The sequence below is a fragment of the Parus major genome, chromosome 6, assembly GCF_001522545.3.
Source record: "Parus major isolate Abel chromosome 6, Parus_major1.1, whole genome shotgun sequence".
Taxonomy (NCBI): domain Eukaryota; kingdom Metazoa; phylum Chordata; class Aves; order Passeriformes; family Paridae; genus Parus; species Parus major.
In genome coordinates, this window is record NC_031775.1 from 16,433,683 (window position 1) to 16,457,418 (window position 23,736).

At 37.6% G+C, this 23,736-nt stretch overlaps 1 protein-coding gene across 5 annotated transcripts in view; it reads right to left on the bottom strand.

Annotated features, from left to right (window-relative positions):
• Nucleotides 1-1,751: 1,751 nt before the first annotated feature.
• Nucleotides 1,752-23,736, bottom strand: part of BLNK (B cell linker) — a 90,472-nt gene continuing 68,487 nt past the window's right edge. For 4 of the 5 annotated variants that reach the window (XM_015633028.2, XM_015633026.3, XM_015633031.3 and 1 more), the window contains 20 exons: nucleotides 23,166-23,206; nucleotides 22,330-22,486; nucleotides 21,027-21,196; nucleotides 20,474-20,555; nucleotides 19,633-19,713; nucleotides 18,206-18,231; nucleotides 17,666-17,694; nucleotides 17,220-17,315; nucleotides 16,447-16,489; nucleotides 13,601-13,628; nucleotides 13,235-13,307; nucleotides 12,665-12,695; nucleotides 11,644-11,686; nucleotides 10,867-10,945; nucleotides 10,413-10,444; nucleotides 8,948-9,013; nucleotides 7,298-7,377; nucleotides 4,928-5,011; nucleotides 3,748-3,903; nucleotides 1,752-2,492 (listed from right to left, as the gene is read on the bottom strand). In XM_015633028.2, coding sequence (XP_015488514.2) covers nucleotides 2,373-2,492; nucleotides 3,748-3,903; nucleotides 4,928-5,011; nucleotides 7,298-7,377; nucleotides 8,948-9,013; nucleotides 10,413-10,444; nucleotides 10,867-10,945; nucleotides 11,644-11,686; nucleotides 12,665-12,695; nucleotides 13,235-13,307; nucleotides 13,601-13,628; nucleotides 16,447-16,489; nucleotides 17,220-17,315; nucleotides 17,666-17,694; nucleotides 18,206-18,231; nucleotides 19,633-19,713; nucleotides 20,474-20,555; nucleotides 21,027-21,196; nucleotides 22,330-22,486; nucleotides 23,166-23,206 — 1,517 coding nt within the window. In that variant the 3' untranslated portion in view covers nucleotides 1,752-2,372. The remainder of the gene's footprint in view (nucleotides 2,493-3,747; nucleotides 3,904-4,927; nucleotides 5,012-7,297; nucleotides 7,378-8,947; nucleotides 9,014-10,412; nucleotides 10,445-10,866; nucleotides 10,946-11,643; nucleotides 11,687-12,664; nucleotides 12,696-13,234; nucleotides 13,308-13,600; nucleotides 13,629-16,446; nucleotides 16,490-17,219; nucleotides 17,316-17,665; nucleotides 17,695-18,205; nucleotides 18,232-19,632; nucleotides 19,714-20,473; nucleotides 20,556-21,026; nucleotides 21,197-22,329; nucleotides 22,487-23,165; nucleotides 23,207-23,736) is intronic. The other variant, XM_015633029.2, reaches the window with a different exon arrangement.

A 23,736-nucleotide genomic window follows, 5' to 3' on the forward strand; every position in this document is an offset into this window, starting at 1 on the left:
GTTGTTGTTTCCCCATGGAGCCTTATTTTGTGCCTAAGAAGTTCTCATTTCAGGCTGATTGGATTTTTTTTGTGGAAGGTTGTGTTGCCTATCAGCTCCCTGCTTTGTTTTGTTGTCAAAACTATAAGGTAGCCCTATAATCATGTAGAACATGGATTAAAAATGAAGTACAGGTAACTGGCCTGTTTACCTAGGGCATATTTGTTATTTGTAGGTCAGCCACAGTATTACATGTAGTGCTGAGCACTTAGAGCTGAGAGGCAGGAGCAGCAGTGCTTTAAAGTGCTCAGTGCTAATTACCTTCAAAACATGATACCTAGTCTTGTGCGAAAGATACACACTTGCATTTCCCTTGTTCACACTATTTTTTTCCTTCAGTTCTAGAATGATTGAGCTACTGCACACTTGGCAGAAAGAATGTCTGAAGAACCTAGAGATTTTGAGGAACAGCACAGAAAGGTTAGCAGACAGTTAGTACAAAGTTTAAAGACTCTGCAGTACGTGAGTGAAAGGCAAGGACTATATGAATGCAAAGGAAGTTAAATACTCAGTGGCTACTTTTTCACAGAGTACTTCCACTGTGAGTATTGCTTGAAATAGCTTCTAAAGTGCTGCTTAGAGTAGCTAAATAATTTAATAGTACACATATAGAAGAGGAAAATTAAAATTGCAGATTCTACTAACTTTTGTGTTAATTCTGACACTTTGACTTGGCAATCTTAATGCCAAATCTAAATATTTCAGTAGCATTAAGCATAGTATTAATATAAAACTAATACTAACTAAGCAATATACTAAACATAGCCCTTATGTAGTACTGTCAATGGTCTGTCATAGGTAGGCATGTGTAAAGTCTGTATCCATTTCTTGTTTCTCACTTGCCAGTGTCTTATCACACACATTTGGGTAAGTATTGCTTGTGTTGCAGAGGGAAGAAGCTGAGATGGCTCAAGGTGTGTAGGCAGCCATGTGCTGAGCACTGTATTGGCATACAATTCTTTCTACTAGAAGTCAGGTACAAGACTTTTAGAAGCAGCTGATCAAAAGCACAATAAAATAGCTCCAGAATACAGCTATGCTATGGTCCTATGACACGCTGAGACTTTGCAGGTCTCGACTCAGTCATGCCTTTAATGCCTTGAATATAATCCTACAGAAAACTCCCTATCTGGAACAAAACAAACAAACCAGGTGTGTATAAAGTGTCGGTTTTGGAAAGTACCTTTAAGATGAATGAGTCTTCAGGTCCAGTGAAATCAAACACTGCTAGAGCTAGTTAGCAATTGCTTCTAGAAGTTTTTCATTGATACAATTAAACTTACCATTTATACATTCATCAAATTATTTTTCACCACTTGAACATTTGTGGAAGTTTACTTTGTTTGCAATAATACATTAAATAAACTAGTGTGATAGAACAGGCTATCACATATAAAAAAAGAGGGTTTTTTTTCTGTGTGTGTCTCCATAAACAGTAATTCAGCAATAACTGTGTGGTTAATTGGTTTAGCAATGATGCAGTGCACTTGGGTCACCAACAGCAGGCAATTTGAAGACAAAAGATTTGAAAGTCATTAAGCCAAATTATATGTGTGTGTATATATATATATATGAGATAAAGCTGTAAAAAGTGATAGCATTCATAACAAATTGTGAAGGACATACAAACATACATTAAAACATCAATGCTACTGAATTGATGCTTTCTTGCTGGAAGGGTGCCAAGGAATGCAGTCCAGTAGTCCACATACACTACTGAGTTTACAGTATTAGATTTTATTTGTACATTTGAAAATACAAACAAAAATATCAGTGAAACAGAGTGAATCTGAGGGAAGGTACAACAGATGTCCATATATCTAAAACATTCAGGTGGATTTATTGCCACTAATCACAAAGTATAGTCCTATTTCCAACTTGTGCACAGTGGTACATTAGGTTAAGTTGCTCTAACTTCTGGGGCTGTGCACTTTACAAAGAAATTGCTGAAAGCAGCGATACGTGGTGAACATAAATGGAAAGAGTAGATCACTGTGGGTAGTCTCATTTTGAAAGCAACAATGTCCTCCAAGAAATCTATCTTCAAAGAACAGTCAGCGGACCAGGCTGTGGTATGCAGTTGTTCTTCCCATGACCTTGGATACCCACTGTTGTCACAGATGACAATGTATCTGCTTTGGCTTCATGTGTTAAAAAATGTGAACACTTTCCTGGAAAAAGGGACATAGGGTTGAACTCTATGAAATGCATTTCTTACTACTCTGTAGGTGCTCTTGAAGAGTTTCCCATCATTTTGAATTTTCTTCTTTTAATACCTTGTCCAGGTTGAAAGAAATTATTAAAGAGGTCTTCATTGTAGCAGTTCAGTTTGATTAAGAAACTCGAACAATATGTTTCAGTTTTGTTGAGTCTTTTGTGTTGTTTTGGCTGTCAATTAGAACCAGGGAGGTGCGCTGATGATTCTCTACTATTTCAGCAACACTGTCAAAGCGCTGGATAAAGAAAACAGGAAATAATTAGTGCTGGCTTCCTTCAATGCTGTAATATTGACAGTAATCATTGCATCTTTTTATCTTTGCTTCTCATGTAATTTAAGGGAGTTAAGCTACTTGGTACCAAGTTAGATGCTTTGCCTTTAAGTGAGAACATTGATCTTCTTAGTTTTGATTTTAGTCATAAACAGATTAAACAATAGAAGATATTACAGGCACCAGCTGTCTCCTCCTTTCCATTTGTGATTGCCACCTGCACAAACTAAACCACTGAATTTGCTGTGAGCCGTAGTGAACTGACATTTCATTTTACCATAATGTATAGTAGGTGGCAGACTGGCTGCTCAGAAGTTGTGGCAGATGTGGTTCAGCCACTTCAAAGGGAAGGCTATGTCCAGGAGTAACAGGTACAGGCAGCCATCTATGAGAACTGTTCTAGTTAGGCACTTCTAATATTTTTCACTGTAAATTAGTATCCAGAATCTGATAGATCTGTTGCTTCTCCTTTTGGACTTTGGTCAAATAAAGACTTTGGACTATCTATTTATCCTGAGGTCATTTTTCACCCTTTGTTGAAGACCAGGTGAGCTCCAGGCTATTATATTTGTTCTAATCTCAAAACTGGTGCCTGGGAGGCAGATAATTAGTCTATGTTAAGCCTACTTTCACATTGCTGAAAAGCCTACTCTGTGCAGTGATAAACTGTTTTTATTGGTATTTGTGTTCCAAGTTTCTGTTTTACTATCAGAGTAATTATCTCTGTGTTAGAGTAGATAACCAGTGATCTTTTCACTCCAGAGCTAAAGTTTAATATTTTCTTATGTGAAAACAGTATTAACAGTAATGTCATTCTCATTTTTGATAGTGTTGGGGGGTTTTGTTTTGTTTTTTGAGTGTGGCTGTTCTTCCTTTGCAATTTTCCAAGAAACATAACTAGAGTCTTAGATAGAAGGTAGATGGAGGATGATAAGCAGTCAGAAAATTTATCTAGTGTGGCTGCAGCTCTTACCCTGCTAACTTTATTTTAACAGCTCTGTGAGTATGTTTTAAATTTGATTTGTGGTTTTAGTTACAGTGTACAGGAGCTGTTATAACACTGGTTCCTCTAGTGTCACAGATCAGTCATTATACAGAGCATATTTCTATCTTCATATATGAAGAATCTTTTTGGTCATAGTGCAATATATCTTAGTCCTTGCTTATTAAAGGTATACAATTAAAAACTGTTAGGAAAAACACCCCCACATCATCTCACCTCTTCACCACTTTTTTCTCTGCCCAGTGCATATTGCCTTGTTGATTCTATAAATCGTATAGGAATGTTGTACACTCTTCTGTTGTAAAACACAACCAGTGTATATGGTTGCTGTGAATCCTGTCCAGAACTCTTCCTTATTAGAAAAGATCCATCCTAAAGAGAGAAAAGTAGTCAGTGTATTTGGCTAATTTCTTTCCAACAACTTAGTTTAGTTTTAGCTTAATATTTTGATTTATATTAGCATTAAACCCTTTTCTCCCATTAGAAAAACAATAGCAGCAGATGAAAAGTAGCACGTATTCCTGCTAGCAGTAGCTTTCAAAGGTGTCATTTAAGCATCAACTTTGCTGCTGCCTGTTCTCTCTCTCAACCAGAAAGAAAACGAAGAAATGAACACACAGTGGTAAGCCATCTGTTGGGGTCCAGAGATTGTTAGGGAATACTTCCTATCAGTGGCAGTAGGTAGGCAAGAAAGCTGGGAGAGGTGGAGATACATTTCTACAAAGCTGTAAAAAGGAGCTCACCACAGTCAAGCACCTGCACTCCTGACAATGTAGCCCTGTACTCATTAGCTCACAGTAGCCTTCACCTGTTGATAGCCCCCATGCTCTGCCCCTTTATCCTGCTCTGTGGACTTAGGCAAGAATGGAAATGTACTTGATGTTGAGGATGCAACTCTACATGCTCCTCTTCCTTCTAGTACAGATTTTGTACTAAGAATAGTTGAGAGAATTCAAATTCTCCAAATACCTAAATGCACGGTGTTGCTATGTCAAAGTGCATATAGCAACACCAGCCTTTCCACATAGCGGTTTTCACATGAGCCATTGAACAGTGGTGGAGACTGCTTAAAAGCCACTGGGCTTTACACTTCTTCTAAGGGGTCTGCATGAGCTGTAAGATCTTCCTCAGCTCTCTAGTCTGTAATAGCTTTCTCTGCAGTGCTTTGGTCTTTGAGTTACACTAATACAACTTTATGTTGCAATGAAAGACAGCTTTAACTAATGTCATCATAGTAATCCCAGGTTTGACAGTACTTGCATGACACAGGAATTCTGACCTGTTCACAAAGCAATTGATGCTCTTTGAATACTTCTGGTTATCTTTTTAATTTTCTTAAATTTGAAGTTTGAGGTTTTTTTCCCTATAAAACAGACATTCTTTGAAAGTGACCTACCTTGTTGGATTGGTAGAGTGCATCTTCTGCCATTTTTCTATCACAGGTAGCAGCATACCATGCTTTACTGTGAACACCAGCATCCTAAAAAGAGAGGAACAGTGTTTCACCTCTAAAATAACAATGGTAATAATAAAGAATATGGCCTGTAGGGGAGTTACTGCTAAATAATGACAGCTATGAAGAACTAAAATTAAGAAAACACAGAATTTAAAAAAGTCTTTGCCAGGAGTTCACAGTTTTGGTTGGATAGAGGTAGGGCAAAGAAAAACTGGCATGTCAAAACACTGCTAACAGATTTGTGATAGAAGGCTGATAAATGACAAAGAAGGGATGCCCTGAGGAAAGCAGTCAGGTTCAACTGTAGCACAGTTTTAAAGACTGAAGCTGTTCCAGAAGAATTTAAAAAGGAATAAATGTTGAGGAATATATAAACCATTAATAATTTAAATGTTGCTCAGTTTGGGTACAAGGTGTTTGGATTTGGTGGGTGTCTAAGCTTTGGAAATGAAGTTTCCTATATACTTAATGCTGTTTGTGAACACAATCATGATGGACTCCACCTGGACAGAATGAAGATTGGATAAGTTTTGTTCCAGTTTTACAGTAACAAACTTAATGATAAAATTAATTTTCACACATGCTTTTTCACCTCTGTACAAAACAGATTGAAGGTTGGACATTATAACTGAGTCTAACTTGACTTATTGCTGCCAGAGAGGGAAAGTCTTGGCTTCTCCTTTGTGCTCATTTTGTTGCTCATCTGATCGCATGGTGAGATAATTCACTTTATTAATCTTGCAGAAAAATCCCAAAACTTTCCTTTTTTGTGTTTGACTGCCAAGCTGGCTGTCAGTTTAATGACTTGGCTCAACCCACTACAGGATCAGAATGGAAGACCAGAGAAGCTGGGAAGGGGGCAGGCAGTGAGGAGAGAGCAGAGCCTCAATTTTGGGGGCATCGACTGGCTCAAGCCATAACATATAATTTTACCTTCAAAAATTTTCCAAGTATTTCTCCAGTCACACTTTTCATTGGAAAAAGAAAGGGTGAGAGGAATTGCTTATATGAAAGGTACTTGCCCACACAGAGAATGAGTCCAGTGAACAAATCTTTATTCAACAGAAAAAGGAATCCGTGGCCCCAGGCCTTTCTTCTACCACTATCTGTGGCCTATAATGTAGAAGCAGACAGCTGCTGCCAACATTTGGGTGGGAACCAAGCAAAGAGTGAATGCCATGGGAACAAATGACATCTGTGAGCACCTGTATTGTTCAGGATGCTACAGCAAATTATACCACTGTATATAATTGCTGGGAAAATAACACTAACAGCTAAATATTTTTCTAACAAAGGGGATCTTTTATTAAGTTCTGTTACTGCCCATGGCTGTTACATAAAAATTGCAAATGTAATTGCTACAAGCTGTTTACTATGTAGACTCTTCTGGATTGCTTATTTGAAAGTAATTTTTGTAATAAATATCTAGTGTGGCATACAGTTAAAATTTTTCCAGAACTTCAAATCCTTTGTGTTCTACACTGTTGTATTATCTAAGTCATGTCAGACTTTAGAACACTTACTGTTACTGGGTCTGCATGACAGAGCCTTTGTTTTATGCTCAACTGAACTATTTTTACCTTGTTTGTGACTACTAGGCTTGTAAGAATGGCTTTCTGCATTTTGTACTCTCCATCCAAAATGAGAGTAAGGGGAATAGCACTGAAATGAAAATAACCTTGCATTTGCTTAGATCATTCAAAGCTTAATGCTGCAACAAAACACATAAAAAAAAGAATTGGCCATAAAACTGACAACATTAACTGTAATGAGATCTTTTCAAAGGAAACGAAGGGAGTTGGACTTGGGAGAGACAAAAACATGTGGTGGAGGTGCTGCAGCATCATTCTATTTGCTTAATGTACTTTTTTTCCTGTACACAATTTGTACAGGTATAAGGTATAAAAAAGAATGTGATTAAAAACTCATTACAGCATTCTATATCCAAGACTAGACTTAAGTACATCATCACAGATTTCCTTGTTTCAGTCAGGTTGAAAGGATGAACTGAAGAGTCAGGAAAACATGAAACTAAACCTGTGATTGGTAGAGTGCCAATATTTAATATAGTATTATTGACATTTTTCTACAGTTTGTTAAACCTCTCCTATGCTATGTGTTCTGAGCATATTTTAACAAAAGCTAACATTCAGATTATTTGTGCTATGGAAAAGCCTCATTGCAAAAGGGGGTATAGAACACTCCACAAAAGGAGTGCCATTTTCTTTTGGAAAGGGGTAGGGGTGGAAATACTATTTTAAAATAAAGGATATGGAGATTCCCATAGTATGAATTTAGCTAATATTATACCTGGTCTGCAGAATTTGAAATAGATGAAGTGCTCCTGGGAGGGGAAGCCCCCAAAGAACGGTTTGCAGCTTCTGGCACTTCTAGAAAAGAGAAAGAACAACATGTATAAGTTTTTTAAGTATGCTTGTTACGATGTAAGAAACTGGGTTTTTTTTACAAGGATTTTGTGGAAGATCTGGAAACACTTGACCTTTGATATAACTCAGGAAAGCTTTCTACTGGAAATGCATGGGGCCTATATTAAGTGCTGGGATATTTGCCTGCCCAAAGGGTAGCCTTGCTTGTGAAGAAAAAAACAGTTTGGATAACAGTTTGGTTATTAGCCAGAACTAGACTCAGAATACAGGAAAAAACCTCTTCCATCACCAAAGTGAGTGAATGTAGCAATAGGTAAGAAAATGCAAGATGCAATTAATTTTCAGTCCAGTGTGAGAAGCAGTCTTACAGGTGAGTGAGTCAGGAAAATGAATTTCAAAGATTATTTTTCACCAGTTTAGACTACCTGAATTGTTTGTACGCATGTACAAATAGTACAGGCAGCTAAATGGAGAAGCAGAATTAATAGAAAACATTATAATGCTTAATTGGAATAACAAAGCATCATTGGAAATAGTTACTAAGGATGAAATACAGATGTAAGAGTTTAAGAAATCAGAAGTCAAATGTATGAGTAGTGTTGCATTGTAATGATATGATGAAAGAAGTGTGGATTATTGCTTTCTGGTAAAACAGAATTTGGCCCAAGAGTGTAGGTGGCTGCTATAGGTACTTGTGAACACAGCTGGATGCAAATCAGTATACTAGAGAAGATCATTGTAGAAAGTTGAGTGATACTTATTTTGTTATTATGAGAGGCTTTTTTTCCCCGTGTGTTCTACTTATTAGGGAAAATAAATGTTTCCCTTTCTGGATATGGTGCCCCTGCAGACTGCATTGTGAAATCTGCACTAATAAAATTCTGACTTAGAATACGGGTTTAGAAAGCAGTAAGAATGTTAGAGAAGACCATAAAAGTGACCAGAATTAAAGAATTCAATTGGACTGGAGAGCTCAAACACAATTGTACATTTAGAATTTTTGCAGTAAAGATGGAACTGTCGGGAAGCTGCATTCCAAGCGGAGGGGAGACACTGTAGGGAGCAGTTCCAGCTCTCAATGAATTAATAATCACCTGAAGAAGGCTATTCAATATTAAGGATTATGTTTTTTTCTGTAAAATTTTGACTGACCAGCTGTTAAAGCTACAGCTGAAAGTAGATTATATGACTAAAGCAAGGACTGCTAGAAGTTAGTCAGATTAGTGAATTAGACTTGGCAAAAGGATATTAAAAGAAGTCAAGAAAGATGCCTTGTCTGTGTGTAAAGTGTAAAGGGTGATGGGGCTTTATGCAATAAGAATTTAATTGATTTTAAAGATAATCTAGGTACTAAAAAATAGAAATTCTGGCAGAAATGGAAATTTCCACAATCAAATTGGAAGCAGAGCTTAAATAATTTTAGTACAATTGAACTGATGGGTCCAGATAAACTTTACCCATGAGATTTTAAAAACTGGCACATGAAATTCAGGGGTGGTAACAGTCACTTGATGTAATTTTCAAGTCAGGATGGTACCAAATGATTAAAGAATATCAAACATAATTGCTATACCTAAAGTGGAAAAAGTGACTTGAGCATCTGCAGGGCTTTTTGTCTGATTCCACAGAACACAAGGTCCTAGGAGAGAATTTGAAGGAAATAACATCAAGATTTGGAAGTAAAGGTGCAACTAGCAAGAGAAAAATTTGAATCTTAGCCAAGTAGATAAAATGTTACAGCTCTCTAAAATAACAGAGTTCTGCAAAGAGGGAATGTGACACTTTACTTAATCTGGACTTCAGAGGAGCATTTGATACTGTGCCATATGGGAAATAAATACTTTTAATGATGAAAATGGAAGTTAGCTCTAGGCTTTTATGGGGACAAAGAAGAGATGGCAGGTTATGCTGAAGGGACATTAGTGATTATGGGAACAATGGTATGTATTATAAAGTTGTTATTGGACCTGGCACAGAATAAGGTTATGCTAAAGAAAGTTTACTAATCAGAACATCATTTAGCACCAGATGTTCTTGAAGAATAGTTACAGTTCCAGGAGCAGTAAGAATTTGTGCTTCAAGTTGAAGCACATCAGCTGTGTGACAGGAGCAGACAAACTTTAGTGCATCAGTCAAGAACATTAATGTGAACCATATTACACTTCCTCAGCACAGGAGATATAATTGCACCATGCATCAAGCAAATGTTTCCAGGAACAGGGATACACTAATAATAGCATGTAAGTTTAAGCTACACCAAATGTAGATTTCTACATAGATGGCCATTTTCACCATCTATGTACAGTGTGAAAGATACATTCAGACTGATTATATACAGTAAAGGGCTTACAGGAAGGTCAGACAAGTGTCTGCTAACAAGCAACTAGAAAAATGTTAAATCTAATTTACACTTCTGTACAAAGAGGGTTTATATACATATTACCTAATTTGTTTTTAACTGTGAAATGAAACAAAGTCCTTATTTGGAAAGCTTTAGCATTTGCTAAAGATAAGAGCTTTAGCTCTTATCTTAGCATTTGCTAAGATAAGAGCTTTAGCATTTGCTATTATGAATATATGTCGCTATGAATATATGTTATTGCTATTATGAAAGAACTTTCTTCTTTTTTCCTTCTGTAGAAAAGAACAAATTGAATGCAATAATAATTTCTCTGTCTTCTAGACAACAGAAGCCTGGAGCAGCCCAGAAATGTAATATTTAGGATTCTTCTGTGAGAAGGAAGATTGATGGAATCTTTAATATGATGGGAAATGACCCAAACTGCCTTTGCTAGAAATTTCCAGTATTCATAAATGTACATGAAGCAGCCATTTTCCATCAATAATCCTGAGATACTCCCTTAATTTTACTAGTTGAGCTAAGATCCTGGATACTTGACCTCCTCTTTGTATGCATTACAGATACATTAATTTTAAATTAATTAATATGCAAGGTATTTTGAAATAATTTTAATTGAAATATTAATTTGAAATGACAAGTTAATCACATTTTAATTCAAAAACTGAATTATACTTACTTGGCAGAATTGTGGACTTTTGGAGCAGAGGCCTGAAATAAATGTTGAGAGATTACAGAAAGGTCTGAGGGCACGTAACCAGTCCTGATAATATGAAAACTGAGTATTTGAAGCAAGCAGTGGTAGAATGTGTTCCATCTCACCTATTTGTTTATTGAGAAACATGGTTCTGATTCAGGTATTTAAAGAAAATTATATCCCTCTAGCAGGGATTTAAACCTATGTTTTAAATCTCCATCACCTTATTACAGATTATATCCCCTCATGCTTTTTGGTGGTTATAGTATTTGTATACATTCATTTGCCATGTTTTATTTTTTTGCTACTGTGAGGCTTCAGGAATCTCAGGTCTGAAAAAGCAACACGAAGGCTCCAGGGAAAAGAGTTCTCCCCCTCTGAGCCTCTCACAGCTGGTGCATTGAAATATTCAAAAGAGGATGGAAAGGGATCTTACTTTTGGGCACCACTTGGAAGGGGGGGAAGTGGCAGTTCCTGGTTGGAACTGCGCCGTCGTTCTGGTGCCGTAGGTTTTTCTGTGGTTGGGGAAAACAAACGGTAGAGTCAAGATTTCTTCAGAAACACATTATCCCAGATTACGGAGTCCCAGTAGATGAAGAAGGGTTTCTTTTGCTATAAATTTGGGTGTTTTTCCTTACATGGCAGCCTGCCATGGCACTGCTTTTTTTGTTAAGTAATTCTAATATCTGTGCTATGGATGCCTGCAGGGCCCGGTGGGGCACGGGGGGCTCGCTGGGGCTGGCTGCCTGCAGGGGCTGGGCTGGCCAGAGCAGGAGTGAGGCAGCAGCTCCTGCTGAGCCTTGCCTGGAGGAGCCACCACCTCACCCAGACACAGACAGGACTGGATGGATTTCCTGTCTGTGCCAGGGACTGGCTCTTGCCAGGAGTCAGTTCTGTGAGAGATGGCTCTGGCTGAGTTCAGAACCCGTCCCTCCCTTCTCCACTTACAGGGCTACATGGGCACACTGCTGGTTCATTTCTGTCCTACGTTACCCTGCCAGTAACCTCAGCAGTTCTACTGTGACTGCTTTTAGAGAACAATGAAATTCAGTGCAACTAAGGCTGCCCAGATCCAGTTTGAAACTGCTAAAACCAAACACCCCTCAAAAACCTACAGTAAGTTGAATGTGATGTTTGCTTCATGTTTTCAGTTAAAAAAAAAAAAAAAAATCAGATAAATGTCAACTTTTTCACAGTAGTGGCTGTAATTTACCTTCATTTGCAGTGAAGGTCTCTCTGGAAGGTAAACACGGTTTCTGCAGTAAAAGAGGACAACCAAGTATTAATTGGCATGTCACTTGCACAGCAAGTGTTTATCATTTATACTTTTTGTAAAATAGTTTAGAATTGACAACATCCTGGAAGAATTAGTAGGCAGGGACATAGCCAATCTGTGAAAAGCCCCTAGTTGTAGGACCTCAAAGTCTGGGATTTTGCAAAGGAGATTTGGAAAGAATCTCAGTTTGTGGGTATAAATAGATGCAGAAAAAGTAAAATCTAGATGGTTCATTCTTATCTCAGGCACAAAAATGAAAAGTCTATCCCAAAATACCTGCAAATCAAAATTTGAGTTTCACCCTTATTGAGCTATGCACACAAATATCTGAACACATTTCTGTTTACTGAAAGTTAAACTGTCAGTTTAGCTCACAGTAAAACTGGAACCAATCTTCAAGTTTTATTTTTTTTTTAATTTTCATTTTGAAACAATGATAACAAACTGCCAGCTTTGAAACATTTTTCAAATTACTTTCTTTGAAAATTTCAACCAGTCCTCTTACTTTCTGCCACAAGAAGTTTTGGGATATTTTTCCAATGACAAAATAGTTACTGAAAAACCTCAGACAAATTCTGGTAAAAATCCTACATTTTTCTTGAGCTATCACTTGCAATAAACTCATGTTCCCCATAGCAGCCATGTACATTCTGGGAATACTTCTTAATTGTGTGTGTTTCCATTTATTTCTCATTTATTCAGTTCATGCACTGTGTTTGTTCTTAGATCCTAAAACATTGAATTCAAACATTGCTTTGATCAAAATATTTTTCTGCTTGAGCAGAAAGATCACAGATCTTCATTCATATAATAGCACCCTCATACTTCCTGTCTTTACAACTCTTTCCCTCAGTATTTTTTTCATTTATCTTGTACCCAAACCCATGACAAAAATTTTACAATAAACTAAAAATCTAATAAAAAATTTGGTTGATTATGCAATTACAAGTCAACTTACTGGTGAAGTTACTGCATTAGAAGTTTTCTTGCTGAAGTTTGGAGGAAAAAGAATATGGTTACTTAGCAGATATGTGGATTCATTTAGCAACTAAGCATCAGTTTCATTGGTTCTCAGGGTATTTCTGTCCAAAATGGGATTCACTGGATATTTGCAGGAATTAGAAACAAACAAGAATAAAAAAGGAATGAGGGTATCAGATGCAATGTGGGCACTCAGTGAAGGTACTTACACAAGGAAGCTACAACTCTGTCTAATACTTAACATGACTTGGGTAGGGCAGGAGAACTTGGTGAAAGCTTTCTACATTTCCAGGCTTGCATGTGCTAGTGCTGCAGTATGGGACTAAATCAGACAAGGCAGCCAGCATCTGCCATCAGTGGTAGGCAGTGAAGGGCAAGGCCACTTGGCATACAACAGAATAACAAAATACCTAGTCAGGATATCTTTCAGGAACAAGGATAAATATTCCTGAATTCTAATTGCTATAGGCAAGGATAGGAATTAGCTCCTAATACATCCATTAAACCCATCCCCATCAAAGAAGTATTTTCATAATTTTTTACTTACAGGCCCCTTGGTAATGGAGATGGAGTTGCTCCAGTGGGAAATCTGGATTCTTGTGTGTTATTGAACCTCTGACCTAGAGATGCAAGCAACATACTTAGTATGCAATGTGAGCTGTATCTGAACAGTGGATTTTCCTCATTGCCATTTTAGTGTTAATGCAATAAAGGTAAAAAAATATCCACTGGTTTAATTTTTTCTTAACATGTTTTCAGTCTGATTATGCAAGATAACAGTTCAGTAACACTTCTTGCGTATTGCTCACTGTACAGATAAAATTTACACTGACTTACTACACTGCATGCTGTATTATGGTAACTGGTGGCACATTAGTCCCTCTCATATTTGTGTTTTCATCTGAATACTTACTTTCATCATTATTGCTTGCTTCATGGTCCTGTAATGAAAAAATAGGTTAGATTTGATATGAAGGAATTTAAAAAGGAAATACTGTGCTCAGTTTCAAGTTCTTCACTACCACAAGGACACAGAGGTGATGGAACAGAGAAGGACAACGAGGCTGGTGAAGGGACTGAAGCACAAGTCTTACATGGAGTGTCTGAGGGAGCTGGTGTTTAGCCTGGAGGAAAGGAGACAGGGGGGGGCCTTATTGCTCTCTACAAGTACCTGAAAGGAGGGTATCTGCCTTTTCTCCCAGGTAACAAGTGACATGACAAGAGGAAATGGCCTTATGCTGCACCAGGAGAGGTTTAGATTAGATATTAGAAAAATTTTTTTCACTGAAAGGGTGGTCAGGCATGGAATGGGCTGTCCAGGGAAGTGGTAGAATCACCATCCTTGGAAGTGCTCAAAAGCCACTTAGTGCTCAAAAGGCACTTACAGACATGGTTTAGTGGTGAATATGGTGGTGCTGGATTAACAGTTGGAACTTGATCTTGGACCCGTTTCTCAGCCTGAATGAGTCTTTGATTATTCAATGAGAACTGCATGAATAATCAATATGGTTTTGGTATTTGTAGTAAATTTTAAAGTATTTGTGCAGAAGACATATAGTATCCAGAATACTTTCATGATGTCATTTGAAAAAAATTAAGTAACCATCACACTTTCTAATAACCCTGAGACTGTGTGTAGTAAGTATTGAGAAAATCTGGCCTTTTTTTTGCAGTGAGACCTTTTAGTTCATGGTTAATTTCTGACCTGAAACACAGAAATTTTCCAGCAGATTTGAATATACTAAAACCAGTCTTCCACTGAATGGAGGAAACTGAGTAGACTCTCTTGCCACCATGCTAGAATTGAAGCAATCCACCTAATTTGCTGGCTTCTTTTGGAGATGCTTAATTTTGGCTCCCATTTCTTGACTTTTAGGGAATCAAGACTCCCATCTGATAAGTATCTTTCAGCGGCACCAGTTATTAATTTGTCTGTCTTCATCTACCCAGCTAATGGGTTTTCACTAATGGTAGTGACAAATGCATCCATTCTCTGGCTGGAGAGGTGTAATCCATCACCCAGCAGTTGGGGAAATGAGACTTGGCAACATTTTTCTCCCAGGCAGCTCAGGCCTTTGAGTGGAACAAGGGTTACAGTTCTGTGCACACATCAGTGCTGGTTAGTGTTGACAGCAGATTGAATGGGAGCAGTTAACAGATGTTTCAGTTATTGTATGGGCTTTGTCAATGGCTGTAGCCAGGGATGGAAAGGAACAACAGAGCACTGGACAAACATCATGCTCATTACCATGTGTATGTTTAAAACTGTAAAGGCTGCCACTTAAAAGACAAAGACCCCAAAATTTGGACTGCACTGGGTAACTTTCCTAGGCTGACTCTTGTGACAAACTGGTGAACTGCAAGCACCCAGGAGCTGAATACACCCATGGTACAGAGGCGTGTTCGTCTGGGAGCTTCATCTTGGAGCTGTAACTCACTCAGTGTGTGGCTCCAGCTAAAGGATAGTCTCTTTTCATTCTCTGCAAAGCTAGGATGATATCCATCTCAGATGTAAGCTCTGAAAATGCATTAATGGAGAGGTTTCAGCTGCAATATGGCACTCGAGTCTGTTGTGAAGCAGTATTCTTAGTGCAGATCAGACAGTGGAATTTCTGTCCAACATTCAGATGCAACATTTTTTTCTTGTATTGGTAAGAAAAACCGAGAAGTCAAACTATTTCATAAAAGAGAAATCCCAAATTTGGCACTGCTTAGGAATTGTTCAGAATCCCACAGGATACAGATCTAAATGGGAATAACTTTGTGATGAGGTGGAAGGGAAACTAAAATGCGGATGCTGTTATATGTATGAACTGCTTGGAACATAAGAAATTTAAAGACTGAAGACTATAAAGTGGTCATATACCACCTGCACTGTGTTACCATAACATCTAATCCTACATGACCCCAAATTCCTAGTTTTAAATGTCTAATTTCTCTATATAGTTATTGGTAGACTGATTATTTCTTAGGGACAATTGTGAGCATAGGGCTGGGGCAGGGTCTGAGCATGTAGCTTTTGGCACAGGTGCTCACACAGTTATGTTGCTCTGTTCTTGATAATTGGCTCCTCATGCAGACCCTCTCAAGCCGGCACAGCTGTGAGTAGAGCTATGGTGCAGATCAATTTATGGAGCTATACTGGCTGAAAAAGAATCTTTTACGATTCACTTTGCTCATTTCTGCAGTTGGACAAGCTTCCAAATAGTCTGCTTCAAAAAAAAACCAGCACAGTGGAAAGGGTAAGAGCAGAGGGAGAAGAGGACTGGCTGAAACACAGCCTTAGGACCCAAGGCTTGTAATTAGTCCTTCAAGGACTGCATTTTCTAGTGATATTGGTTACTCAGATTACTCAGTCTGACATTTTAGATGGTTTCCATTTTCAGAAAGCATTAATCATTCACTGTCTGAGAGGAATGAGGGTCAAGCAAAAGTGCTTCAGATTGGGCAAAATCATCCTTTGCTACTTAAAGTAAGGTTCCTGAAGTACAACTGGTATTTTTTTAGTAGAAGAAATTATTTTTGTGGACTGAGACATATATTCCTTAAAACATTTGAACCTTTTCTTGATCAATTCAGATATATAATGCTCTTTTGTCCAAAAGATTAATAGCAACAACCACAATTGGATGAATCTGACATTCAGTCATCTGTTTCTGTTATTTAATCTAGATAGTAAATGGATAATACATCTAATTATACATAAAACACAGGACTAAGTTTAACATGTTCTTTTAGAGTGGCCCATTAATTACTCACTGGTTTTGGATGAAGACGACTTCTGGGGAGAGGCAAAATATTTCTGAAAAATACAGTAAGTTATGATGAATAGGATTTGTTTATTTATTTTATTTGCTCAGAAATGCTTTTTAATATCTAGAGGGAAGGAAGTCTGCAGTAAATGGATTTGATTTCAGCTCTGCACACAGTGGTTGTAGTGGTGCTGTGCCCTTGGTGTGGAACTACACTAGAACAGCTTCTGTCCTAGACCTCAGATCCTCTGTGAACATGCACAGGACCTACCAAACACCCTCATACATAGAGTATTGTGTGCCTCCTTCTGGGGGCACATAACATACTTTGTAAAATAATGACCTAGAGAGGAGGCAGGGGTTACAAAGAAGCTTTCAATGCTTCTGGGGACACAGGAGTGAATAAGGCTGCACACTCAAGTATCGTTTTTCCCTTTTCCTCCAGAGACCTGGAATATAAATCATGGATTTACTGAACACAGTTTCTTTATATGCAGTCTTGTACAACTGAAAAAACATTTTATTTGCAAGGGTGCAGAGATGGCTAATAGAACCTTAAACTGGCTTGCAGAGATATTTTATCCCTGTATTGGGTCTCTGAAGGGGTATTTCAGGAAATACTGTCCATTTGGCAAACTGGCTTGAATACAGAAGTCCACAAAGCAATGAGAGCTATTTGAGTGTCCTGACAATTGTCAGGACTGTCTGAAGGCTACACAGAGAGAAGAAAATTATTTCTCTGCAAATATTTCCTATTGATCTCAGATGCTGTTGACTTACCTGGAAGTATCCTGCTTTGGGGACTCTCTGGTCATGCTGTGCATGTGGGATTGCTCTGTATTCTGAGCAGGCATAAACATGAGTGGCTTGGTAAACCTAGTAATGAATAATGAATTAAGAAAGGAAAATGACATTTAACAACAGTGAATACAAAGAAAACCTCTCTTCTCCCCTACTCCCTCAAAATGCTAGAAAGTAACCTTAAGAGTATTTCTTAATTTCCTAAATATTTCTTAAGGTATTACATTTGGGTTATTGAAATTAACATAGAAATGGTTTATAATCTTTGTGTAGACAATCTGAAGAGATATTTACTATATGTATTTTTTACTTCTGTTACTGTATTTCTTCTAGAGAAAGAATTATCAGACATGTAGTATGTAGATGAGAAAATATATTTTCTGACAGTTTTAAATAATGAACAAACATTCACAGCAATGGGTTACCTGGTTACTGGTGGTGGTGACGGTTTTTCCTGTAAGACAAAATGGTCACTTTTTGATTTCATAAAATAAATATGTATGATTCTATTTATGTTACCACATCAAGATATTATTTTTGCATTGTGATACAGATTTCTACTAGAGCTCTGTCTGGTAATCTACATTAGGATGGGAAAGGCAAGAACTCAACATCAGTAAATCTGCTTTGGCCATATGTTATGTCAGTACCAGCAAATGGGAAAAAAATTACTGTGTCAGAACTGTCATTGCTCCTCTGCTGCAGTTCTGCTTCTGTAAAATATTCCCTTAGGCTGCTGCTTCACAGACTGGATCACTATCACAGAGGACTGGGAAACTTTTCCCTTCCCATTTACTCTTTTAAAATGGTTTGCCAGCTTTTCTGAAAGGCAGTGTCAGAAAGCTTTAAGTGCAGGACGAGGTCTGTTCCCAGTTTTCGCTTTTGAAAGACTGATAATCTTTTCTCACAATCACATTTATACCCTGCCTGAGGGCAATGGGAGTCATACTATAGAAAGGCCTCACCTCTTCTTCAGGAACCTCATAGACTTCTGTAGGACAGGGAAGAAATAAAAAGCATTCTTTAGTGCCTTGTTTAAAAACATACTGCATGCTACCATAAAAGCTGATCTGAATTTTATCAGTCATACTTCTGACTCTGGAAAAATAACTTGGAGAATCTGCTCAGGATTTGAATCTGCCACAAAAACCCTGGAGCAGCAACACCCCTGTATTCTAGTGGGAACTTCAGGTGAAGTCACAGGAATTCTCATATACAGTCACTGTATTAATCAAGTTTCCTCCCACTGCAAAACCTTTTTATTTATTTATTTTTTGTTTTTCTTCTCCTTCCCTCCCCACTGCAAGCTTTTTTTGAGAAAAGCTTGTGTTGTGCAAATCTGGGTCAGTTTGGAAAAAATGCATTATCACACCTGCACTAGCACTTAGCCTTTCCTTGACTCAGGGAGGTCAGTCATAAAAAATCACAAACTGGCTCATCTGCATGGCCAACATCCCTTCCTGAGTTCTAACCCACAAGTATATTTCAATTCATAGATCTTAAAAGAAAAAAACAGCAGCATCCTTATCCATGCCCAGTTTCTTCAATGAAAATAGAATCCTATTTCAGTAAATTTCATGTCAGATTTCATCACTTTACTGTGTCCGAGTGTCCCAGCTCCCACCAGGGGGAGACGTTTTATTTTTCAGTAACATCTGCCAGGAGCTGGTTGTTGCTCGACACTGATTTACAGAAAGGCTGAGATTGAAAAGGGCATTTTAAAATGTCTCGAAAATAACTCACGAAATCTTAAGTAATTTATAAAAAGTGTTAGTTTACGACTTGTAGTTTGTGACTTTAAAGCTAAACACATTGCTAATGAATATGCAAAGATTTTTAAAGAACTGTGTCATGTCTGGAAAGGTCACATGCAAGCAATTAATGAGACAGTGAGGATGCAAAACAATTCTAAATTGGCAGAGAGAGATTAAACAAGAATATCTGAACTTAAAGAAGTAAATGGGATTCCTCTTGTTTTTTTTTTCCAAATAAACTGCTCTTTACAGAACCTCAATGGGAGCACAGTTATAAAAGGCCATGCAAGACATCAGCTTGTAGAGAAGATGGCTCGAATGGTCTAAGGGTCTTGATTCTTATGGTGAAATACTGAGTCCTATAATTATTTTTCCTGTATTGATCCATTTGTGTTCCTCCACTAGAGCAAAATAATAAAAATAATTTGGGGCAAATAACTTGCTCTAATTTTATTCATTCTTAAAATGGATTTACTATTAAAGCTAGACAAAACAACTGCTACAACATAGAAAAAGGGGAACATATTTTTGTTTTACTTTCTCTGTCATAGTGTTAGTGGTGTGAATACATTAGGCATAATTTAGTATTCCACAGTGTTACATTATTTCATTCTAACAGCGATGCAAGCTCCACATACCTTGCATATTAGAAGTAAGAGAAGGCTTTGGAGAAATAGGAGGGGCTGGCCTTGTTGTCTTCATAAATCTGTTCACAGGTGCTAAAAACATATTTTATTAATGTACATATTTATATATACTTGTGCATGTGTATATACACACATATATTTATATATATATATATACACATCTGTTAACAAACTAAAAATGTAACATATATACAATAAGAATGAATATTAAGTAGGTCGAAATGACAACCTTTTGTGTGACCTTGAATAAATCAACTGAGTCAGAAAGCAGCTCTCACTTTAAAAGAGAAATATTATTCAGTATTCCAGCCTTTCTGAAGATACTGTCAGTAATGTCAGAGAGCAGAACTACATACTCTTCTCTGTTTGTTTTTCACCTTCTGGCTGTAGTAGTTTCATTCTCTAGCTAAATAGATATACAGAGAGATTAAAGAAACTCGAAAATAAAAGCAAATTCTATCTACAAAATATATAAAATGCTTGTTCTTCTCCTGAAACACTTCAACAAACAGAGAATTTTAAGGCTGCTGCTTCCTTGGATGAGAAGGCAGGTCATATGTCATGAAAACCCCCCTGGTTGTACAAGGGCTGGACTTTGAAATAGCTGAGTGAGAGAGGCAGAAATTAAACATGTCTTTCATTAAAGTTAAAAATAATTTTCCTTGGCCTTGTCATAAGCCAAAGGAGCCAACTGCCGTTTTGCAGGCTGTGATGTCTTTATTAGCTGCATCTCCATTCTTTGAACTCTAGAAACAGATATTAATTTGAACCATGTTTTTCATTATTATTCCTAATAAAGCAATAATTATAAGCTTAAATTATTAAAACTCACATCTTGTAGGAAGTGACATGCTGCTTTCTGTGGGTTCAATATAGTTATCATCATCATTGTCCACTGGCACAATGTAGTTATCCTATGACAAAGGCAAGACAAAAATCCATCAGTTAAACCTCCATCATGTCAACAAACTGTTTAGATTGAAGCCCTGGTAGCAGTTTACAATAGTTGCCATTTCCCAGTGACTCCTATTTCACACATTTATCATCCTATGTGGAAGGGAATCCCAAAGATTTTGAAAATCCTTTACAAAATGATTCCAGTGGTGCATGGAAGCCCTCCTTCCCTCTGGTCTTGGAGTAGCCTTTGAGGTTACTCTCTCCCGCTTGCTTACAGCTTGTTACGGATGATCAGGAGCTATGCTATGGTCTAAACAGCCTGCTTGATACTCAGAGCAGGCATATATCCCCTAGGAATCAGTCTGATACTTGCAGTCACTGTTAGTGATGTACAAGATGATTTGTACTATAGAGGCTAAGAAAGAGACCAGACCATGGCATTGCTATGACATTTACACGGTTAAAATAAATATATCTGTAAACCTTACCTCATCATCACTGCACTCCTTAGGCTTCGGTGGCACTTTTGGTTTTGCAGCAGGAGATGGCAACGGCATGGATGGCACACATGGTTTCTTTGGTCTGGACATGGCTGGACTGGGTGTGCTTGGGAGAGGTTTGTTGATAGGAGGAAGCTGCTGGTGACTGGTGCGATTGTCTTTTAGTTTGGTAGAAAACAGCAATTTTAGTAAAAATTACACATTAGTCTCTTCACTTTCTCCTACTGCTTGTGCAAAAGTCTTTGCTGTGCCTGCAGCACAGGTCAAATGGCAGACCTGGACTTGAGGCTCGTGTGTAAACAGGTCCTATTTCATTGCTCAGGGCAGCAGCCAGCCCTCTATATCAGGGTGCAGAGGGTGCCTCCACACCGACTGTTGTATGAACAACTGTTTAACTCCCTGGGGAAAAGGTGGTGGCTGGGTGGTGTAGTGCATATGAGACATGAGAAAAACAGCACTGGGTGGGACTGGAACATGAATGATGCCAGCCTCTCTGGTGTCATTTTTACATGCCTCTCCCTTTCCACGCAGGCTGATAAACTTCTGTGAGTACAGATGTGGTATTTTAACACTTCAATGAATATTCCACAACCAGTAACTGTCTGGTATCATACAAAAATGAAGGCAAGCACCATGTCAATGTTTCTTTTCTCCATGTCTCAAATCTTCATCTAACTGAAACTAACTTTCATTCACATCAATACAACCTATCCATGATTGAAAAGAATCAATCAGTAAGAAAAAAAATCCCTTTATACTGGTCTGATGCAAACAAAATCTCGATCCTGTCCTGTTTTTCAGGATATTTATCATCCTTAGTACCAATTTTGAAGGACAATAAGGAGTGAATATTTGGGCTACTGTGTTACTGCTTTGGGAATAATGATTGGAGAAACAGAGAGGATTAAGAAGGGACCTGCCTAGTCTTATGTACCTCATCTTTAATAGGAATTCCTGCATCATCAATATATGTGGATTAATTTGGAGGCCCAAAAGTATCTCCCATATTTTTGCTTGAATTTTGTCATTTGTAGATGTCTATCAAAGTCTCTAGGACATATTATATTATAATTATAAACATCACTACCAGCAATACTAACCTGTTTCATGCTGTAATAAAAAAAAAATCATTCCCCTGAATGCTTAAGATCTGAGAATCAGAATTAAAAGCAAACTCTTGAGGAAAGGACAGATTAGTGCATGTGAGGCCTCTTTTCTGTTACTGATCAAAATGCATTTATCAAGGTGACATAGTTGATCATGACTATTGACATGACTATTCCATAACTACCTGCATATTCACCCCTAGAAATAGGGAATGCAGAGGGAATCTTCTTTTTCTCCTTCTCACTAGGAGGTGGCTCATAGCTGTCGTCAGGATTCTCTTCACTGGGGACCACATACATCTCAGAGTCAGAGTGGTCATCTGGATTTTCATAATCACTCTCCTAGAAAGACAGAACTTATCTCATAGCAATCTATAATACAAGTATCTTTGCACAAGTATGATGACAGAATTACAACAAGGTACCCTTGAACAAACATATCATATTCCCTTTTAGTGATGTGATCCCTTGAAGTGTGTTGTCACTTCCTCTCCCTTTTCTGTTAAAAGGGTACTCCAGATCTGACTCCAGAGGAAAAGTGGTCACTTCAGGCTGACAGCTGCACCGTTACTTTACATGGCTGACAGCCATGAATTGCTTCACTCTAATGTTTTCTAAAATCTTAGCAGAAGTTTTCATTTTTAGTAAGAAGTGGCTTTCCTCTCCTCACTCCTCCCACCCTTCCTGCCCCAAATAAAATCTCTTACTGATTTATGAAATTATTGTTGAGTTTAGGAAGTCCTTCAAATTGATGCCATCTGCTTATTTATCCAAAAACCTTAGCATTGATAGCTACCATTGACTGTGCTTCTGAAAGTATTTCTAAGTTGAATGTAAAAAAATTGAGGCAGCTAAAAATCAGTGGCTACTTGTGAATTAATCTGATGTAAAAATTAGTGTAACATTTCAATAGTATTTAGTTGAACCACAAGTAGATGATTTAAAAAGAAACTTTTATTATTATTTCTTGTGATAACTTTTTGCCACAGTAACCTCCTATTAGCCTAAAATATGTACTTACAAAATCATCTGACCATTGTTCCTCTTCATTGTCTGCGTGTTCTAAACCAAACATTAGAGTTACTTAAGGACATGTAATAGTGACTATAAATATTTATCTTAGATTGAAAAACCAATCTATACTTATCATATTCAGTTAAAAAAAGAATGAGCAAAATTTCCAAACAGTTCTGAGCAACACACCTGGTTTGGACAGAATAATAAATTAAATGCCCTCTTGCTTATTTTTGACAAATTATTTCAGAACTGTTAGAAAAGCATTAGAAAATGACAACCTCTGCCTCGTCAGAACAGTAGAGCATGCACTTTACCCACAATGTCATGCTAATGCATCTCATTTTTATGTAGGGGTGACAATTTCTAGATAATGGAACTCTTGCTGACCTCTGGGCCCTGTACCTTCTTGTAGGTTAAAGTGCCAAAACAGCACACTAATTACAAGTGTTAATGTCAAACAGGGAGCAGTTACCTGGTAATTTCCAAACTCTGTCCTGCTTTCTTCTATTCTTAACAAGATGGCTGTTAACTTGTAAAAATAGCCATGATCTAGTTTGTGGGCAGTGCTGTATGAT